Source organism: Hylobates moloch, unplaced genomic scaffold, assembly GCF_009828535.3.
Source record: "Hylobates moloch isolate HMO894 unplaced genomic scaffold, HMol_V3 SCAFFOLD_1, whole genome shotgun sequence".
Lineage (NCBI taxonomy): Eukaryota > Metazoa > Chordata > Mammalia > Primates > Hylobatidae > Hylobates > Hylobates moloch.
The window spans coordinates 163,774,784-163,793,074 of NW_026652276.1; the positions used below are offsets into that span (position 1 = coordinate 163,774,784).

The 18,291-nt window shown below is 38.4% G+C and overlaps 1 protein-coding gene across 2 annotated transcripts in view; it reads left to right on the forward strand.

Moving 5' to 3' along the window:
- SEM1 (SEM1 26S proteasome subunit) overlaps window positions 1-5,222 on the forward strand; it is a 93,844-nt gene extending 88,622 nt beyond the window's left edge. For both annotated transcript variants that reach the window (XM_058447054.1, XM_058447043.1), the window contains exon 3: window positions 4,240-5,222. In XM_058447054.1, the coding sequence (XP_058303037.1) occupies window positions 4,240-4,267 (28 nt within the window). In that variant the 3' untranslated portion in view covers window positions 4,268-5,222. The remainder of the gene's footprint in view (window positions 1-4,239) is intronic.
- The last annotated feature ends 13,069 nt before the right edge of the window (window positions 5,223-18,291 follow it).

An 18,291-nucleotide genomic window follows, 5' to 3' on the forward strand; every position in this document is an offset into this window, starting at 1 on the left:
AACAACATAGATGGAACTGGAGGTCATTATGTTAAGTGAAATAAAACAAGCACAAAAAGACAAACTTTTCATATTCTCATTTATTTGCGGGATCTAAAAATCAAAGCAATTGCACTTATGGACATATAGAGTAGAAGGATAGTTACCAGAGGCTGAGAAGGTCAATGGGGGGTTGGAAGGGGAGGTGGGATGGTTAAGGTGTACAAAAACAATAAAAAGAAAGAATGAATAAGACCTAGTATTTGATAACATAACAGGGTGACTATAGGCAAAAATAATTTAATCATACATTTTAAAATAACCAAAAGAATATAATTGGATTGTTTGTAACACAAAGGATAAATGCTTGAGGGGATGGATACCCCATTTTACATCATGTGATTATTACACATTTTATGCCTATATCAAAACATCTCATGTACCCCATAAATATATACACATATTATGTACCCATAAAAATTAAAATTAAAAGTTAAAAAAATTATGATGACCAGGTCACACTTAAAGGCAAATAAGAACCTCTGTGGCATCAGTTTTATTTTGCACAGCACCTGTAAACCCAAAGTGTAGCCAAATTTAAGAACTGCTATTCTACGCTCCTGCAAAGTATGGTCTGCGGTTCAGCAGCATTGTTATAACCTGGAAGCTTGTTAGAAAAACTGATCTCAGATTTATCATATATGCAGATGACTTTGTTCCATTATAGTAGCACTGCTTCCGCAAGGGGTTTCAGCCTTGTAGCTTAGACCCTAAACTTTGAGACTTGTTATTTTGCTTACGGTTTTAATTCATGTAGTGGGGAGCAGTGACAACACTAGGGAGTAATTCCAAAGATTTGTTTCAAAAGAGCATCTGGACTTTTCAGAAAGCCACATGTCCCTGCAGGGATGTCATTTCATCCCTTTTGCTCTTGCTAACTTTATCTTTACGTTTTTTGTTGTAGTTCTTTCATTTATTTTGTTCCTGGTCTTGCACAGGTTTGGTGACTGCAACAGGTTGAGGGGAAATATGATGCTAAGTGAGATGTGAGGCAAGTGAAAGCCTTCATGCACTTAATGTAAAAATGAAATGACACCCTAAATATAAAGTGTGAATTTCTTGTAGATGCGCTGGCACCCTGAGGTGTGGGAGGAGAAGGCAGCAGTAGCCACAGTACTCACCTGAGCAGGCTGGCTCAGCTCCCTGTCGGAACAATGGGATTCCCTAATGGCAAAATTACACCTGAGCCTCCTTTAACATTCCAAAAGCAGCAACCTCCTTATGAGCAGGGGGAGTTGTTCTTCAAGAAGCATAGAGTCCTGTTAAATAACGTTTTCATTTAGGTTGAGTCAGTCACTTAGCATTGAAACAGCTTTCTAGATATGATAGATATTTTTAGAATTTGCATTAATTCTATCAGCATTATGGCTAAGAAATGGGCTGAGCAATAGCTAGTAGAAGATTGGCTAAAAGTCTACAAGGGTTTCCCCTTGCTTTTAGAATCTCCCTGTCACCCCATTGCAGCCCCAGGTTTGTCCTGTGCCCATGTGACCTGTGTAAATACCTTACACCTTACATCCCTTCCTGCTCCCCACTCCCAAACACACGCACAAACTGGGAATCCCCTGTGCCCCCTTTCTAAGAGAGTCTCTCCTAGCTAATAGTGGAATGTTGGAAGGGGACATCCCGAAAGACTCAGCATAATTATTAATGTGGCTAATATTTATCAGGTCCTTTCAATGTGCCAAGCACTTTATGAGCATTATTTCATTTCATTCTCATAACAATTGTCTGAATTTAGTATTATTATTATTATTATTATTTATTATTATACTTTAGGTTTTAGGGTACACGTGCACAATGTGCAGGTTTGTTACATATGTATCCATGTGCCATGTTGGTTTGCTGCACCCATTAACTTGTCATTTAGCATTAGGTATATCTCCTAATGCTGTCCCTCCCCCTTCCCCCACCAGGATGTGGAGAAATAGGAACACTTTTACACTGTTGGTGGGACTGTAAACTAGTTCAACTATTGTGGAAGTCAGTGTGGCAATTCCTCAGGGATCTAGAACTAGAAATACCATTTGACCCAGCCATCCCACTACTGGGTATATACCCAAAGGACTATAAATCATGCTGCTATAAAGACACGTGCACATGTATGTTTATTGCGGCACTATTCACAATAGCAAAGACTTGGAACCAACCCAAATGTCCAACAACGATAGACTGGATTAAGAAAATGTGGCACATATACACCACGGAATACTATGCAGCCATAAAAAATGATGAGTTCATGTCCTTTGTAGGGACATGGATGAAACTAGTATTATTATTATTATCCCCATTTTGTAGAAGAAAATAGTAAGTAACTGACCTAAGATCCCACAGCTATTCAAAGTCAATCCTGGTGGGATGCAAACTCAGGCATTCTGTCCCCAGAGCCCATGCTCCGACCCACTCGACCCACTACACTAAAAGAGCTCCCTAAATGAGACTCTCTTGACAAAATGAGGAACTTAAACTTGGCTTAGTATGAAAATCCTAAGCACAAAATTTTAGACTAATACAATGTACTCCCATATATCTACCACCTAGATTTATCAACCATTAACTTTTTGTCTTATTTATTTCATCCATATTTATTTTTATTGAGTCACGTAAAAGTAAATTTTAGATCTTCTTATATGTCACCCCTTTAGTAGATAGAATGGTGGTTCCAAAAACATATAGCCATGCCTTAATCTCCAGAACCTATCAATATTACCTTATATGTTAAAAGATGGAATGTTACCTTATTTGGAAAAGGTGTCTTTGCAAATGTAATTAACTTAAGAGTCTTTAGATGAGGAGATCATCCTGGTGGGCCCTTATCCCAGTGGGCCCTATATCCAAGGATAAGCATCCTTGTAAGAGAAAGCCAGAGGGAGATTTGACATACAAGTTCCTTGGCAGCCGCAAGCCAAGGAATGCCAGGAGCTAACACAAGCTGGAAAAAGCAAAGATAGACTCTCCCCTAGAGCCATCAGAGGGAACACAGTCCTGCCAACATCATTTCAGTCAAAATTCTGGTTTCTGGAACTTTGAGATAATACATTTCTGTTATTTTAAGCCACCAAGTTTGTAGTGATTTGTTATGGCAGACCTAGGAACAAGTACAACCTTTCAATGATTGAGTATGCATCACCAACAAAATCAGGATATTCTTCCATATATAGACAATAAAATGATCACATCTAACAAAATTAACAGGAATTCCATATATATTTATATAAACAAGTATATATTTATATATAATAAACAAGTACATGTTTTTATATAAAATAATATATTTATATAAACAAGTATATAGGAATATATTTATATGTATATTTTATATGTATATATTTATACAAATTTATATATTTAAATATATAAATTATTTATATATTTAATATTTAATATTATATAAATTAATATAATTTAAATGAGAGAGAAGAAGAAGAAAAAGAAGAAGATTCTATTCATTATTATAAAGAATTGGCTCATGCAGTCATGCAATTATGAAGGTGATGTTCTACAATCTGCTGTCTACAGTTGGAAACCCATGAAAGCTGGTGGTGTGGTTTAGCCTGAATCAGAAAGCCTGAGAAGCAGGAGAGTCAATGTTAAAGTTCCAGCCTGAATCTGAAGGCTTGAAAACCAGAGAAGTTGACGGTATAAATCCTAGTCCAAAGGCAAGAGAAGACTGATGATCCAGATCAAGCAGGTGGACAAGAGAAAATTTTTCCCTTCCTTTGCTTTTTGTTTTATTCAGGCCCTCAGTGGATTGATGATGCCTACTCATATTGGGGAGGGCAGTCTGCTTTACTGAATCCAGCAATTTAAATGCTAATTCTATCCAGAAACACCCTCATAGACATACCTGGAAATGATGTTTAGCCAAATGCCTGGCACCCTGTGACTCAGGTGAATTGAAATAAAATTAACCATCACAGACGTCAAGACTGTCACTGACCCCAAAGCATTCGTATTCCATGCAGAGCTCACTGTGGCTAGAATTTCACCTTTTGAAATGTCTATATTTATGTAAGTTTTCCCTGCTTCCTTTGAAAATGCCACATTTCTAGACAGGTGCATGCATTACATAACTAGCACAGTGGTATTAAGTGATTTTATGATCTACATGGCTTTTCCACTGATCAGATGGTCAAACAGGATTTGAGGCTAATAGGTGTTTGACAAAGAAAACCTTCACCTACTTTCTAATTTTTCCAGGGCTGGGTACAGTGAACTGGAGGAATAGAGGGGAGAATTGCCAATACTCAGGAGTCAGGCTTCACATTGGTCATGCAGCTAATAAGAAAGAAGGCAAAGTTACCAAGCCCCTTGCCATATGAGAGCTTCCATCAACTTTGGCAGAAGATAGAAAGGAAAATACTACTATTTAGAAACTGCCACTGCTATTTCTCGACTTCTCCTGAATCGACTACTGTTTTCCCCTCAGTGATTCAAATACAAGAGAAATTTTTCTTATCATTCTGTGTCTCAAAGCTCTGAAATAAGGCATCTTTTCCTGTCTTTTATTTGATTTAAGGCCAGCTTCAAGCATTTATTGAACTGATTAGCACATTAGTTTTATTTTTTTTTCCATGTCCTTTTATGTTCTGGTGAGTTTATTAGGTGAGGCCAGTTTCCTTCAGAGAATTTAATCCAAAGGCCTTTACTAGAAGGCTGGCATGTTTCCTTTTCTCATAAAGATAAGGAAACATCAACAGGCATAACACATAGCAGAATGTCTAGCCTAAGTTATGGAAAAGACTCCATGCCATACTCCCTGGTGAGGTTGACTTCACACTTACTGGCTTACTTCTCCCGATACTTGGTTTACAAGTGAGACAAGTAATCCCCTCTGAGGGTAACTGGTCATGTTTCTTTGTTTACTCTGGGGGTCATTTTGCCACTAACAGCTACACTGGCTCTATGCAGAACTTCAAACCTGAGGCTGTCTACCTGAGCTATAGCGAAGAAGCTACAGAGTTCCCTTTAATAAGACATCAGCAATACATTTAGCTGCCAGGGAAGATGGGTCATATTTAGGAATACATGGAGAATCTGTTTTAAAAGAGAGAGAATCCAAATGTATTGTACTCTTAATTAGAGGTCCCTAAACTCCAAATGCATTTGCTAATATAATTTCTCATGCTTTTTATTTCAATAATGTATGTATTCGGTAATGTCTGATAAATACTTGCACTTCATTTTTTGTTGTCCACTCATTCATTAACTTCTGCAGCAGTGTCTTGGATAGAGGGCGAACTGGAGAAGCACTGAATAGAAAAGAGGGTGATAGTACAAAATCCCTGAAGTTGGAGACACACAAGCAGCCTGGACACACTTCTGTCCTCACCAATGGAAAAAGCTCAGCTGCTCTTTCATTTTGCTTCTACATTCCCCAAACCCCAGGCTACTCTACAATCCTTTTTTATATCTTTTAAGATAATATTTTACATTGAGGAAAGATTGAACAAAGGTATTGAATTATCCAGAACAAAATGGAAACTTCCAATTTTGGAATTGTGAAGCCTACCAATGCTTCACAATTCAACTCATCAATTACGTGGATGCTGCAAAGAGCAATTTTTAAAGAGTGTTTGATATTGCTTAATTATACTTATTTATTACTTATTTGCTTCTTGTGCTTATTATCATTAAAGAAAAGGAAAGCAACATTTCAAGCTTTCCTGGACAGCTCTTCCAGGACAATCAATCTACTTCTATTCCATATTTTCTTAATTTTAACAATACATAATTATGTACAGTAGATTCTCATTGGTGGGAACATAATGAATACAAATTTTATACTGGTCATACATAGTGTGTTCATATAAGATGGGTCAAATCTGGAGCAGACCTCAGAGGGCATCCTGGAAGATGATGACATGTGGAGTGACACCACCAAATCCAACTGCCCCAAAACACACAAAGCCCCAAACTATCAAAATCACTCAACAGGTAAATAAAAACATACAAATATAAACAGGTAAATAAGTTGGTCTCTAAACAGGTATGCAGAAATATAAATTAAAAAAAACATGAGTACAATAGATAATGGAAGGGGAGAGGGATCAAAGAGGCTGATTAGACACAAGAAGTACATGTGCCCTCCATGGAGAGGAACCAGAATAGTAAGCAGATACTCCAAACAGATCATCCAGGAGAGAATTCACCAGAGAAGACATGGGAAGCACCAGAAGTAAGTAAGGAGAGAGTTTGGGACAGCTTGCTGGCAGGGAGCTGAGAGCCAGGGGAGGCTCCCGGGTGTGGGAAAACCTCAGGGCTCTGAAATGGATTTTTACAATCTTGGCTACAAGAGAATCCCTCAACCCACTAGGGCCTCAGGCCTGATACACAGAGGTGCCTAAAGACTGCTCAGAGACATTGCTCCAGAAAGGGAACCCCACATGCCTCCAAGCCAAGAGCAGCCTCAGCTGGGCACCATTCTGAGAGTCTAGATACTAGGGCTCTACAGACACGGCGGCTGCTGCTGCACTGATTCTAGGAGACAAAGGGAGAGGCTGGGTACTCCCGTGCACCCCCCCGGAGGGTCCCTACTGCCCTGCCGCAAGCTGCTGTTGAGACTGAGATGTGAGTAGACTACACTTGCACTCCCCCTGGTATCTTGCCTACACTGCTTGCCTGGGAGGTGCCCCACCCTCCCTGGACCCTGGAAGCAGGCCCAAAGCACCATTTTGAGTCTAACGCTGGGTTGTGTCCTGCCCTCAGGCTAAGTTCAGGCCGCCATGGCTGCAGCTGCTGCTAAGGAGGATCAGGGAAACTAGGCTCTCCTAAGCATATCTAGAATAATACCACTGTTCTGGAATGAGTGGCATAAGACTGAGACACAAGTGGACCACACTCCCCACAGCTTCTTGCCCATGCTACCTGCTTGGGAGGGGCCTCACTGCCCTCATTGGTTGCAAGACCAAGGTGCCATTTTGAGAGTTTAATGCTAGGCTTTCCCCTGCCCTTGGGCAAAGTTCGAGTTGACATGGCTGCACCTGCCACCCATCTAGGGGAAGAACATGGGATACCAGTCTCTCCTGAGCACACTTAGGACAATACCCACTGCCCTGCTATGGGTGGCTGTGGGATTACGGACTAGGCTTCTCAGCCTGTTGCAGCTTCCAGCAATATCAACACAGACTGCTTGGGTCCCGGTGGTTGCTTTTCTACTGCTACTTTCATCACCCACACCACACCAGCTGCCCAGAGGTCTGAGAACACACCCACATAGCTGGTCCACTGCTCCCACTACTAGCTTCCAAGCAAGCCACCTTGGGGACCAAGAAGAAGCCCTCTAGAATCCAGTAACATGGTGCCAGTGTCAACTGCTCTGGGGCCTAAAACAGGCACACTCACCCCGCTGCTGCCACCACTGGAGCCCAAAGACTGGCTCATGTGCCATTCAAGTCCCCAGATAAACTTCACCACAACCGCAGCTAATTGCTATGCCTTAAGTCACTAAGGAAATCAGATACCACTGATCCTGTGTACCACTGAAGAAGTTATACAAAGATCACACTACTGCTGGCACCCAAAGCCAAAACCAAAGTATCTTAATCAACAAAATACATACATACTCAGGAAAAAATGTTTTACTACGAAAACAATTTCAAAAAATTAGAACAGACAACTGCTACGTTAGATGTGCAGATATCAATGGAAAGACACAGGAAATATGAAAAAGCAGGGAAATATGATGCCACCAAAGGACCACAACAATTGTCTAGCAACAGTTTCCAATCAAGAATTCCTTGAAATGCGAGATAAATAATTAAAAATATTGATTTTGAAGAAGCTTAATTAGATGAAAAAGAAATCTGAAAACCAATACAGAGAAATCAAAAATCAATTCAGTATATGAATGAAAAATTTACAAGAAGCTAGATAGTTTGTTTTCTTAAGACATGGTCTTTCTCTGTTGCTCAGGCCAAAGTGCAGCGGTGTAATCATGGCTCACTGCAGCCTTGAACACCTGGGCTCAAACGATCCTCCCACTTCAGCCTCTTGGGTGGGTAGGACTACAGGTGCATGCCAGCCACACCTGGCTAATTTTTAAATTTTTTGTAGAAATAGGGTTTCACCCAAGCTAAGATAGATATCTTTAAAAAACTGAGCAGAAATTCTAGAAATAAAAGATTAATTGAAGGAAATACAAAATAAGTGTAAAAGCTTCAATAACAGACTGGACCAAGCAGAAGAAAGAATGTCAGACGCTGAAGACTAGTCTTCGGAAATAATCCATTCAGACAAAAATAAGGAAAAAAGAATAAAAAAGAATGAACAAAGTCTTTGAGACACTGGGACTACATAAAGTTACTGAACTTATGAGTTATTGGTTTTCCTGAAGGGGAAAAGGGATCAAAAAGTTTATAAAATCTAAAAATAATTGATGAATTAATATTTCAAAAAATAATTGATGAAAACTTCCCAAGCCTGTCAGAGAGTTAGACAGCTAGATACAGGAGGCTCAGCAATCCCCAGGCAAGTATAAAAAGTATTTCCCCACAGCATGTTGTATTCAGAATATCTAATGTCAAAGTGAAAAAAGGAATTTTAAGAGAAAAGCATCAAATCACCTGTAAAGGAAATGGATAAATTCTGGAAACATGCAACCTCCTGAGATTGAAGCAGGAAGAAATAGAAACTTCTGAACAGATCAACAATAAATAGCGAGATTGAGTCAGTAATAAAAAAAAATCTCCCAACAACAACAAAAAAGCCCAAGATCAGATGGACTCACAGCTGAATTCTATCAAACATGCAAAGAAGAACTAATACCAATCTTTCTGAAACTATTTTTAAAAAATGAGGAGGGAGGAACTTTTGTAACTCATTCTATGAGGCCAATATCACCCTGATACCAAAACCAGACAAAGATGCAACAAAAAAGAAAACAAGAAACCAATATCCCTGATGAACACAGGCACAAAAATCCTCAAAATAACACTAGCAATTCGAATCCAACAGCATAATACACCGTGATCAGGTGGAATTTATCCCAGGGATACAAGGATGGTTCAACATATACAAATCAATTAATGGGACACATCACATAAACAGAACTAAGGACAAAAAATATATGATAATCTCAATATATGCAGAAAAAGTATTTGATAAAATCTGGCATTCTTTTATGATAAAAGTACTCAACAAACTAGGCATAGAAGAAACATACCTCAACATAATAAAGGCCATATATGACAAACCCATACCCAACATCATACTTAATGGTAAAAAGTTGAAAGCATTCTCTCTAAGAACTGGAACAAGACAAGGATGCCCACTTTCACCACTCTTATCCAACACAGTACTGGAAGTCCTCACCAGAGCAATCAGGCAAGAAAAGGAAATAAAAACATCCAAATAGGAAAAAAGGAACTCAAATTATCCTGTTTACAGATTGTGTTATTATATCTAGAAACCTCTAAAGACTCTACCAGAAAATTATTAGATTTGATAAATAAATTCAGTAGTTTCTGTCCAAAATTAATGTACAGAAATCAGCAGTGTTTCTACACAACAATGATCTAGCTGAGAACCAAATCAAGAAGGTAAGTCCGCTTATAACAGCTAAAAAAAAGGAAATACCTAGGAATAGATTTAACCAGGGAGGTGAAAGATCTCTATAAGAAGAATTACAAAACAGTGATGAAAGAAGTTGTAGATGATATAAACAAATGAAAAAAACACCCTATGCTCATGGATTGGAATAATCACCATCATTAAAATACCTTACTGTCCAAAGCATTCTACAGATCCTATGCAATCCCTATCAAATTATCAATGACATTTTTTCAGAGAATTAGAAAAAAAATCCTGAAATTCATATGAAACCAAAGAAGAGCCTGAATAACCAAAGCAATCCTGAACAAAAAGAACTAAGCTGGAAGCATTACTTTACCTGACTTCAAATTCTACTACAAGGCTATAGTAACCAAAGCAGCATAATACTGGTGTAAAAATAGACACATAGATCAATGGAACAGAATAGAGAACCAGTAATAAAGACACATGATTACAACAAACTGATCTTTGACAAGTCAATAAAAATAAGCAGTGGTGATATGACATACTATTCAATAAATGGTGCTGGGAAAGTTGGATAGCCATATGTAGAATAATGAAACTGGACCCATACCTCTGACCACATACAAAAATTAAGTCAAGATGGATTACATACCTAAACAAAAGACCCCAAAATATAAAAATCCTAAAAGAAAACCAAGGAAAAACTATTCTAGACATTGCCTAGGTAAAGAATTTATGACTAAGTCCCCAGAAGCAAATGCAACAAAAACAAAAATAGACAAACAGGACTTAACTAAACTAAAAGCTTCTTCATAGCAAAAGAAACAATCAACATTGCAAACAGAATAGGGAAAAAGTATTTGCAAACTATGAATCTAACAAAGGGCTAATATCTAGAATCTTCAAGGAACTCAAACAACTCAACAAAAAAACAAACACTGGAAAAAAAAACCATTGAAAAGTGGGCAAAGGAAATAAACAGACATTTTTCAAAAGAAGACATACAAGTGGCCAAGAAACATGAAAAAACGTTCAGCATCGCTAATCATCAAAGAGATGCAAATTAAAACCACAACGAGATACCATCACACACCAGTTAGAATGGCGGTTATTAAAAAGTCTGAAACCAACAAATGTTGGCAAGGATGTGAAGAAAAGAGAATGCTTATGTACTCTTGGTGGCAATGTAAGTTAGTACAATCTCTATGGAAAATAGTATGGAGGTTTCTCAAAGAGCTGAAAAGAGAAGTACCATTCGATCCAACAGTCTCACTACTAGGTATATACTCAATGGGAAAGAAATTATATCAAAAAGATACCTGCACTTGTATGTCTATCCCAGTACTATTTTCGATAGTAAAGATATGAAATCAACCTAAGTGTCCATCAGTGGAGGATTATATGAAGAAAATGTTCATATTTATTACCCAGCCATAGAAAATAATGAAGACATTTTTGGGCTGGAGGCCATTATCCTAAGTGAAATAACTTAGAAACTTAACACTTATAAGTGGGAGCTAAACAATGTGTACACAAAGGCATACAGCATGCAGTAATAGACACCTGGAGACTACAAAAGGTGGGAAGGTGGGAGTGAGTTAAGGATTGAAAAGTTACCTATTGGATACAATGTTTACTATGTGGGTTATAGGTATATTAAAAGCCAAGGCTTCTCTACTATGCAATATACACATTTAAGATATCTGCACTTGCACCTCCTAAATACATAAAAATTTAAATAAAAAATTGATGATGGACTCTTAAAAAAATCATATGAGTTGGGCTGGGTGTGGTGGCTCAGGCCTGTAATCCCAGCACTTTGGGAGGCCGAGGCGGGCAGATCACCTGACATCAGGAGTTTGAGACCAGCCTGGCCAACATGGCAAAACCTTATCTCTACTAAAAATACAAAAATTAGCCAGGCATGGTGGTAGGCGCCTGTAATCCCAGGATTACTCAGGAGGCTGAGGCATAAGAATTGCTTGAACTTGGGAGGTGGAGGTTGCAGTAAGCCGAGATCGCACCACTGCACTCCAACCAGCCTGGGGAATAGAGCGAGACTCTGTCTCCAAAAAAAAAAAAAAAGATACCTCAAAAAATAACCCAACAGTCCACAGAAGAGGATGATGAAAAGTGATGGAAACTGATAAATGCAATCAAATTCCTTGTGAAATCACCTGTTGAAATCTTTTCATTTTTATGAGATTCAGAAAGGCAATGGGATTTGTCCAAAGTCTTAGTTAATACTCAATTCTGCCTTTGTCACATGGAAGTAGTCATATGCAATACGTAAAAATGGCTATGGCTGTGTTGCCACAATGCTTTACTTAACAAGTCAGATTTTGTCCTTGGGCTGTAGTTTGTTGACTATTGATAGAGGCTCATAAGAAAAAACAATAAGAATTGTGACCTTATACTATAAACTCTCCTTCTCTCTAAACAAAGCAATTGTCTGTGTGTGTGTGTGTGTATGTGTGTGTGCACATGTGTGTGCACATGACATATATTTGTGCAAAAGGCAATATGAACACTTCTGTGGATCAGAAATGGAATAGAAACCCAGAGCTATCAGTTGGGTTGAAGCATATGCACTAGGTATCACGTGCAGAAGGAGACGAAGACAGACAATAGACAACCCAAAGCTTTCCACACCATGGTGAGAGACCTGAACTGGACTCATTTTGTTACACCAGGAGCTAAGGAGTGCTTCTCTGTTCAAGAAACGAAGGCTGAATAAACTGATACTACTGTTTTCGGCTATAGCTTGCATAAAATATAAGCTGTAGCAAGAAGTAGCAGCAAAAGTCAATCAGAACATTCAGGTCTGGAAAGAGCTTCTTGCTGGCTGAGTGCATGGATCTTTATATTCACAGTTCATCTTGAAGCGGGAGCTAATTTAGGACCTGATTCTACTTCTGGGATGAGGAACTTTATCTAGAAAACTGCTTAGAGCAGAGTGAGACCAAAGACCAAAACCACAAAACAATAAAAACACTTTCTATTCAAGGTGAAACTACAAACCGAAATTTAAGAGCATATTAGGAAATTGAATGTTAAGAATGAAACTAAGAAAACAAAGTATAAGGAGATAAATAGATAAATTCACACATGGCAAAATGTAAACAATGGAACAATCTCTATATGACTTTAAAATAAGAATATTTAAGATCCTCAAGTAGATACAGATAAGAATGTTACCCAGCAAGAGAATTTTGAAAATACAGTAGATGGATATGAATAAAAAACCAAGCAACCTCACTTCTGCACATATATCCAAAGGAACTGAAATTCGTATGTTGAAGAGATGTCTGCACTCCCATGTTCACTGCAGCTCTATTCACAATAGCCGAGATATAGAAACTACAGAAGTGCCCATTGATGGACAAATGGATTTTTAAAATGTGGTATAGATACAAAATGGAGTACTATTCATCCTTTAAAAAGCAGGAAAGTCTGTCATTTGTTGGCAACATGGATAAACCTAGAGGACATTATGGTAAGTGAAATAAGTGAGGCATGGTGAGACAAATACTGTATAACATCACTTATATGTCAAATCTATAAATGTCAAACTCAAAGAAGTAGATAATAGAACAGTGGTTACCAGAGGCTGGGTGGGAGTGGAGTAGGCAGAGAAAGGAGAGACATTGGTTAAACAGTACAAAGTTTCAGCTGGACAGGTCTTCCTGTTCTGGTGATTTATTGCAGACCATGGTGACTATAGTTAATAATAATGTATTGTATATTTTAAAATAGCTAAAAGCAAGGATTGTAAATAGTATTACCACCAAGAAATGATAAATATTTGAGGTGATAGATACGCTAATTAGCCTGATTTGATTATTTTACAATGTTTACACAATTATATGTCAATTAAAAATAAAATTTCAAAAAAACCTAAGAGAATTTTCAAAAAATGAATTCCTGACTCTCAAATACATATAAAATAAACGTGTTATAGATTTTCTTTAATGTAATAAGAAAACTAGGCAGATGTTACAATGAGCTCAAAAGAGAATCCATGAACGGATACATTTATAAATCAAGAATATTAAAATGTGTGCAAACTTTTTCTCTGGGATAAAAGAGACAGAATTTTTATATCTATAGACAAGAATTATTTTACATAGCTATCAGTTATCTACAATATACAGAGTTATAAAATATCTCCATAGAATCAGAATTTAATAACCCCAAGAGGTCTTCTCTAGAGTCTAGACAATGCATGGTTTTCCATTAAAACACAACTTTTTCTCTCTATAACCATGATCAAATGTTAACATTAGCTCACTTTAGTTTGCAGATACAGATGACTTTTCAAAAAAAACTTTCTTTTGTACTTTTCTTCATTTAAAAAAGTTTTATTTTTTTAAATTAAAAACAACATATTTGGCTGGGCGCAGTGGCTCACGCCTGTAATCCCAGCACTTTGGGAGGCTGAGGCAGGTGGATCATGAGGTCAGGAGATCGAGACCATCCTGGCTAACACGGTGAAACGCCGTCTCTACTAAAAATACAAAAAATTAGCCGGGTGTGGTGGCGGGCGCCTGTAGTCCCAGCTACTGGGGAGGCTGAGGCAGGAGAATGGCGTGAACCCAGGAGGCAGAGCTTGCAGTGAGCCGAGATTGTGCCACTGCACTCCAGCCTGGGCGACAGAGCGAGACTCCGTATCAAAACAACAACAACAACGATATTCTCACCACCTTTCAACTCCAGATTCTGATTCTGTAGGTTTGGAGATGGGTCTAAGGTTTGCAATTTTTTAATTACAAGGTTATTCTGATGTGCAGCTGGTTTGGGAAACTTTTACTAGATGGTAACTAACATTCCTCCCAACTCTGAGATTCACAACAAATGCCCTTGTTTCCCAGTTTGGTGGCAAGGATGGGATCAAGGCCTAGGTTAGCTAAGGGCTAATGAAAGGCTAGAGGCTTAACCCAGAGAAGAAAGGCACAGCAGCCCATTCTATGTCTAGGTTGGCAGGATGCAAATATCAGGTGCCAGACATTTTTTACAGATGAATTTACCATTTCCCTGGAGCAGAATTAGGATAACAGTCATCCAGTGCAATGTCTGGGCAGGCCTATTAATTGCTCTGAGCCTCATTATGTGTGCCCTGTCTACATCACAGGCTACTGTGAGAATGTATTTGGAGCTGCTTTATAAACTGTGAAGTGCCTATTCAATGATAAAATGTTGCAATAATGCTTATTAGTACTGGTCATTATTTTGGCAAACCGATTATACATAGCAAATTAGAGATATGCTAGAAATTATACTATGCTTTTTTTTTATTGGGGGGGGTAATGGAGAGCAAGGAAAAAAATGAGGCTCTTTCCTAGAAGCATAAAAATATGTTTGGAAAAAAACCTAGCCAAACCTAAGAGTCATGAATTGACTTTTAGATAGTAGATCTGATCAGCTTAGGTACCCAGTCATGTAAACAAGATAATAATTTATATTAAAATACAGTTGGGCCAGCTAGCACTGGATGGAAAAGCTCCACACTGTTAGGAGTTGTTCAAGAGTATAATGGGATCCAATTGCTTTAAAGGGGATTCTGTGATTGCTTGGTATGTTAGGCTGACCCAAATGTTCCTATGAAAATAAACAAGTGAAATTCTCAAAAACATACGGTACTCATCAAACTCATCTCTATGACTTTTCATTGTCGTCCTCTATGGCTATCTGAATCCTACGCATTTTCCAGATCCGCTTTCTTCCTCCATGAATCTTTATTTTATTGCCCATCACAAGTCACAACTGTTTCTCCTTCCTCTTAACTCTAAGCAAAACTTCTGGTCTTCAACACTCATGTAACTTTTGCTCATATTCCATGGCATGACTGTCGTGGAGGACTTGCCAGCCCTTTTTAACAACTTTGTCTCTTCCTTCCTAGGTGATGTAGGAGAGGACAGACTTTCCCTCTACCTTCCTAAATTTGATAGCTGGGTTTATCCAATAAACTGTCAACAGGGAGATCAATAGGAGAAAAGGTACACAAATTTATTCATTTTTAACATTACATGCACAGGGGCATCACGGGGGAAAACACGTGAATCTCTGAAAGAGTGATGAGATTTGAGAGCTTCTACACCATCTTAATGGAGAAAGGGGAGGGAGGCATGTAGGTCATTTAGGAGAGAGTAAATGATTTTTAGAAAAAATGAGAGTCCTTAGAAGAATATATGGGAGATAGGATGGTTTGTAACAAAGCTTGTCTGGGTGTTGCCTCGACTTCTAATTTCCTCTCCTGTGATGAGTCAATCTTCCCTAGGTGATGAAACTCCTGGGGGTCAGGGGAATTAAGACAATTGATTTCCTTTTGGAGGACCTGGACCTACCCTTAGGCAAATAAGGGATGTTTAGAGAAAGTCTCTCCCAGCATTTGCTGCTTTTCAAGTGCCTTCAGCTCAAAATAATCAATATACCAAAGCAGCATATTTCAGGATGATATGTCCTGAACTCCTTCAATGATAAGCAGTCTAGGGCCAACAGCAACGCTGTGAACATTTTTGAATCTCCCACTGCCCCAAGGCTCAGTATTTTATGCAAAAGATTGTAGACTCTGGTAACCTTTCTGAACCACTTAAGCCATTGACCAAGACTGTAGAAACTTCCAATTCTATATTGGAAGAGAATGAGTCTTACTTTTTTGCAAGGTCTATGGCATTGATTAATTTTAGAAATTCATTTTATCTTTCATATTTAAGATATATTGTCACTGACACAAGTAGCTGAATCTGAAGAACAATTAAAGCCAGATATTTGAGCACAGCAGGACTTTGCCTACCTCTCTTGTCTCTTACCTAGAGTATCTTTGGTGTCTATATTATTCACCTTCATAGCAGATGATTCTCCCCCTCAGGATAGGAAAACTGATTATCAAAAGCTGCTGGAGGCCGGGCGTGGTGGCTCACACCTGTAATCCCCAGCACTTTGGGAGGTCGTGGCAGGCAGATCTCCTGAGGCCAGAAGTTTAAGACCGACCTCACCAACATGGAGAAACCCCATCTCTACTAAAAATACAAAATTAGCTGGGAGTGGTGGCATGCGCCTGTAATCCCAGGTACTTGGGAGGCTGAGGCAGGAGAATCACTTGAACCCAGGAGGCGGAGGTTGCGGTGAGCTGAGATCATGCCATTGCACTCTAGCCTGGGCAACAAGAGCAAAACTCTGTCTCAAAAAAAAAAAAAAAAAAAAAACCACCTGCTGGAATTTATAACTTATGGTTTCCCTTAGTGGGGAGAGACTAACATGCTTTTTTCTTTCTCAGTTTCATAATTACTGGGAAAGCTCTCCAACTGGTCCAGCCTGGATCAGGTGATCATATCCAGACCAATTATCTTTAGTCAGGAATGAAGGTGAGGTTACATTAAAACACAGATTCTTCCATCTGAACCATGTGGTTGGAATGGGAGGAGAAACAAGACAAAACAACAGGTATCAATCATACTCGCACATCTCATCTTTCACCATTCCCAATTAAAATCCATTCTCCTTATTATTTCCTTACACATCTTGCTTCTTTTTGTCTCTGTCCCTTTCCTCATAGGCTACCCTCCTGATTTATTTATAAGGCTTTGAGGCTTCTCTTACAAGAAGTGTCCCCTGCCTCCAATCCTCAGGTATCAATTACTTTTGTACAAATATTTACATTCCCCTTACCATTTTTGGTCAAATGCTGTATCATAATGGCATGCATGGTATTGTAGTTAAATTAAGAAGACTCACATTCGGGTTCTTATCCTAAGATTTGCTAGCTGTATGACTCTCTGCAAATTCTCTAACTTCTCTGAGCCTCAGTTTTCTCTTAAATCTCGATAAAATGATTATAATGTCTACCTCATATATACATTTTAACATCCAAGTGAAGTAATGCATTAGAAATTACTTTGTAAATTACCATAAAGATAAAAAGGTATTTTCATATCTCAGTGCATGGTATGGGGAGGGGCTTTAACCTTACACTGGAACACTGATGAACTATGATTGCCCTTAATGCTAGGCTGGGCCCACAGAACACCACTACCATCTATGTCATAGTTCAGATAATGTTTGCATCACTGGATTAAGAAGCAATGGCACACTAATGCTCAATAGGCACAGGCAGATGCTCAATATCATGAGTCTTTAAGGAAAGATCAACAGAAACTATGAGACACCTCTTTATATCCACTTGGATGGCTATAATAAAAAGATAATAAATGCTGACAAGGATGTGAAAAAGCAGGAACCTTCATATATTGCTTATAGGAATGAAAAATGGTGCAGTCACTTTGGCAAATACTTCATCAGCTACCCAAAAATTTAAATACGATTGGGTATTTATACAATTCCTGTTTGCCATGTGAACCAGCGATTTCACTCTTAGGTATATACCCAAGATAAATGAAAACATTTGTACACACAAAAATGTGTACACAAATGTTCACAATGGCATTATTCACAATAGCTAAAGAGTAGAAACAACTAAATGTCCATCAATTGATGAAGGGATGAACAAAATGCGGTATCTACATACTATGGAATATTATTCTGTCATAAAGAGGAAGGAAGTATTGTACATGCTACAACATGGATGAACCTTGTAAACATTAAGCTAAGTAAAGAAGCCAGTCAGAAAAGACTACATATTGTATGATTCTATTTATGTAATATGTCCAAATATTTGGAGACACAAAGTAGACTAGTGGTTGCCTAGGGCTGTACGTGAGGGAGGGAAAATGGAGACTG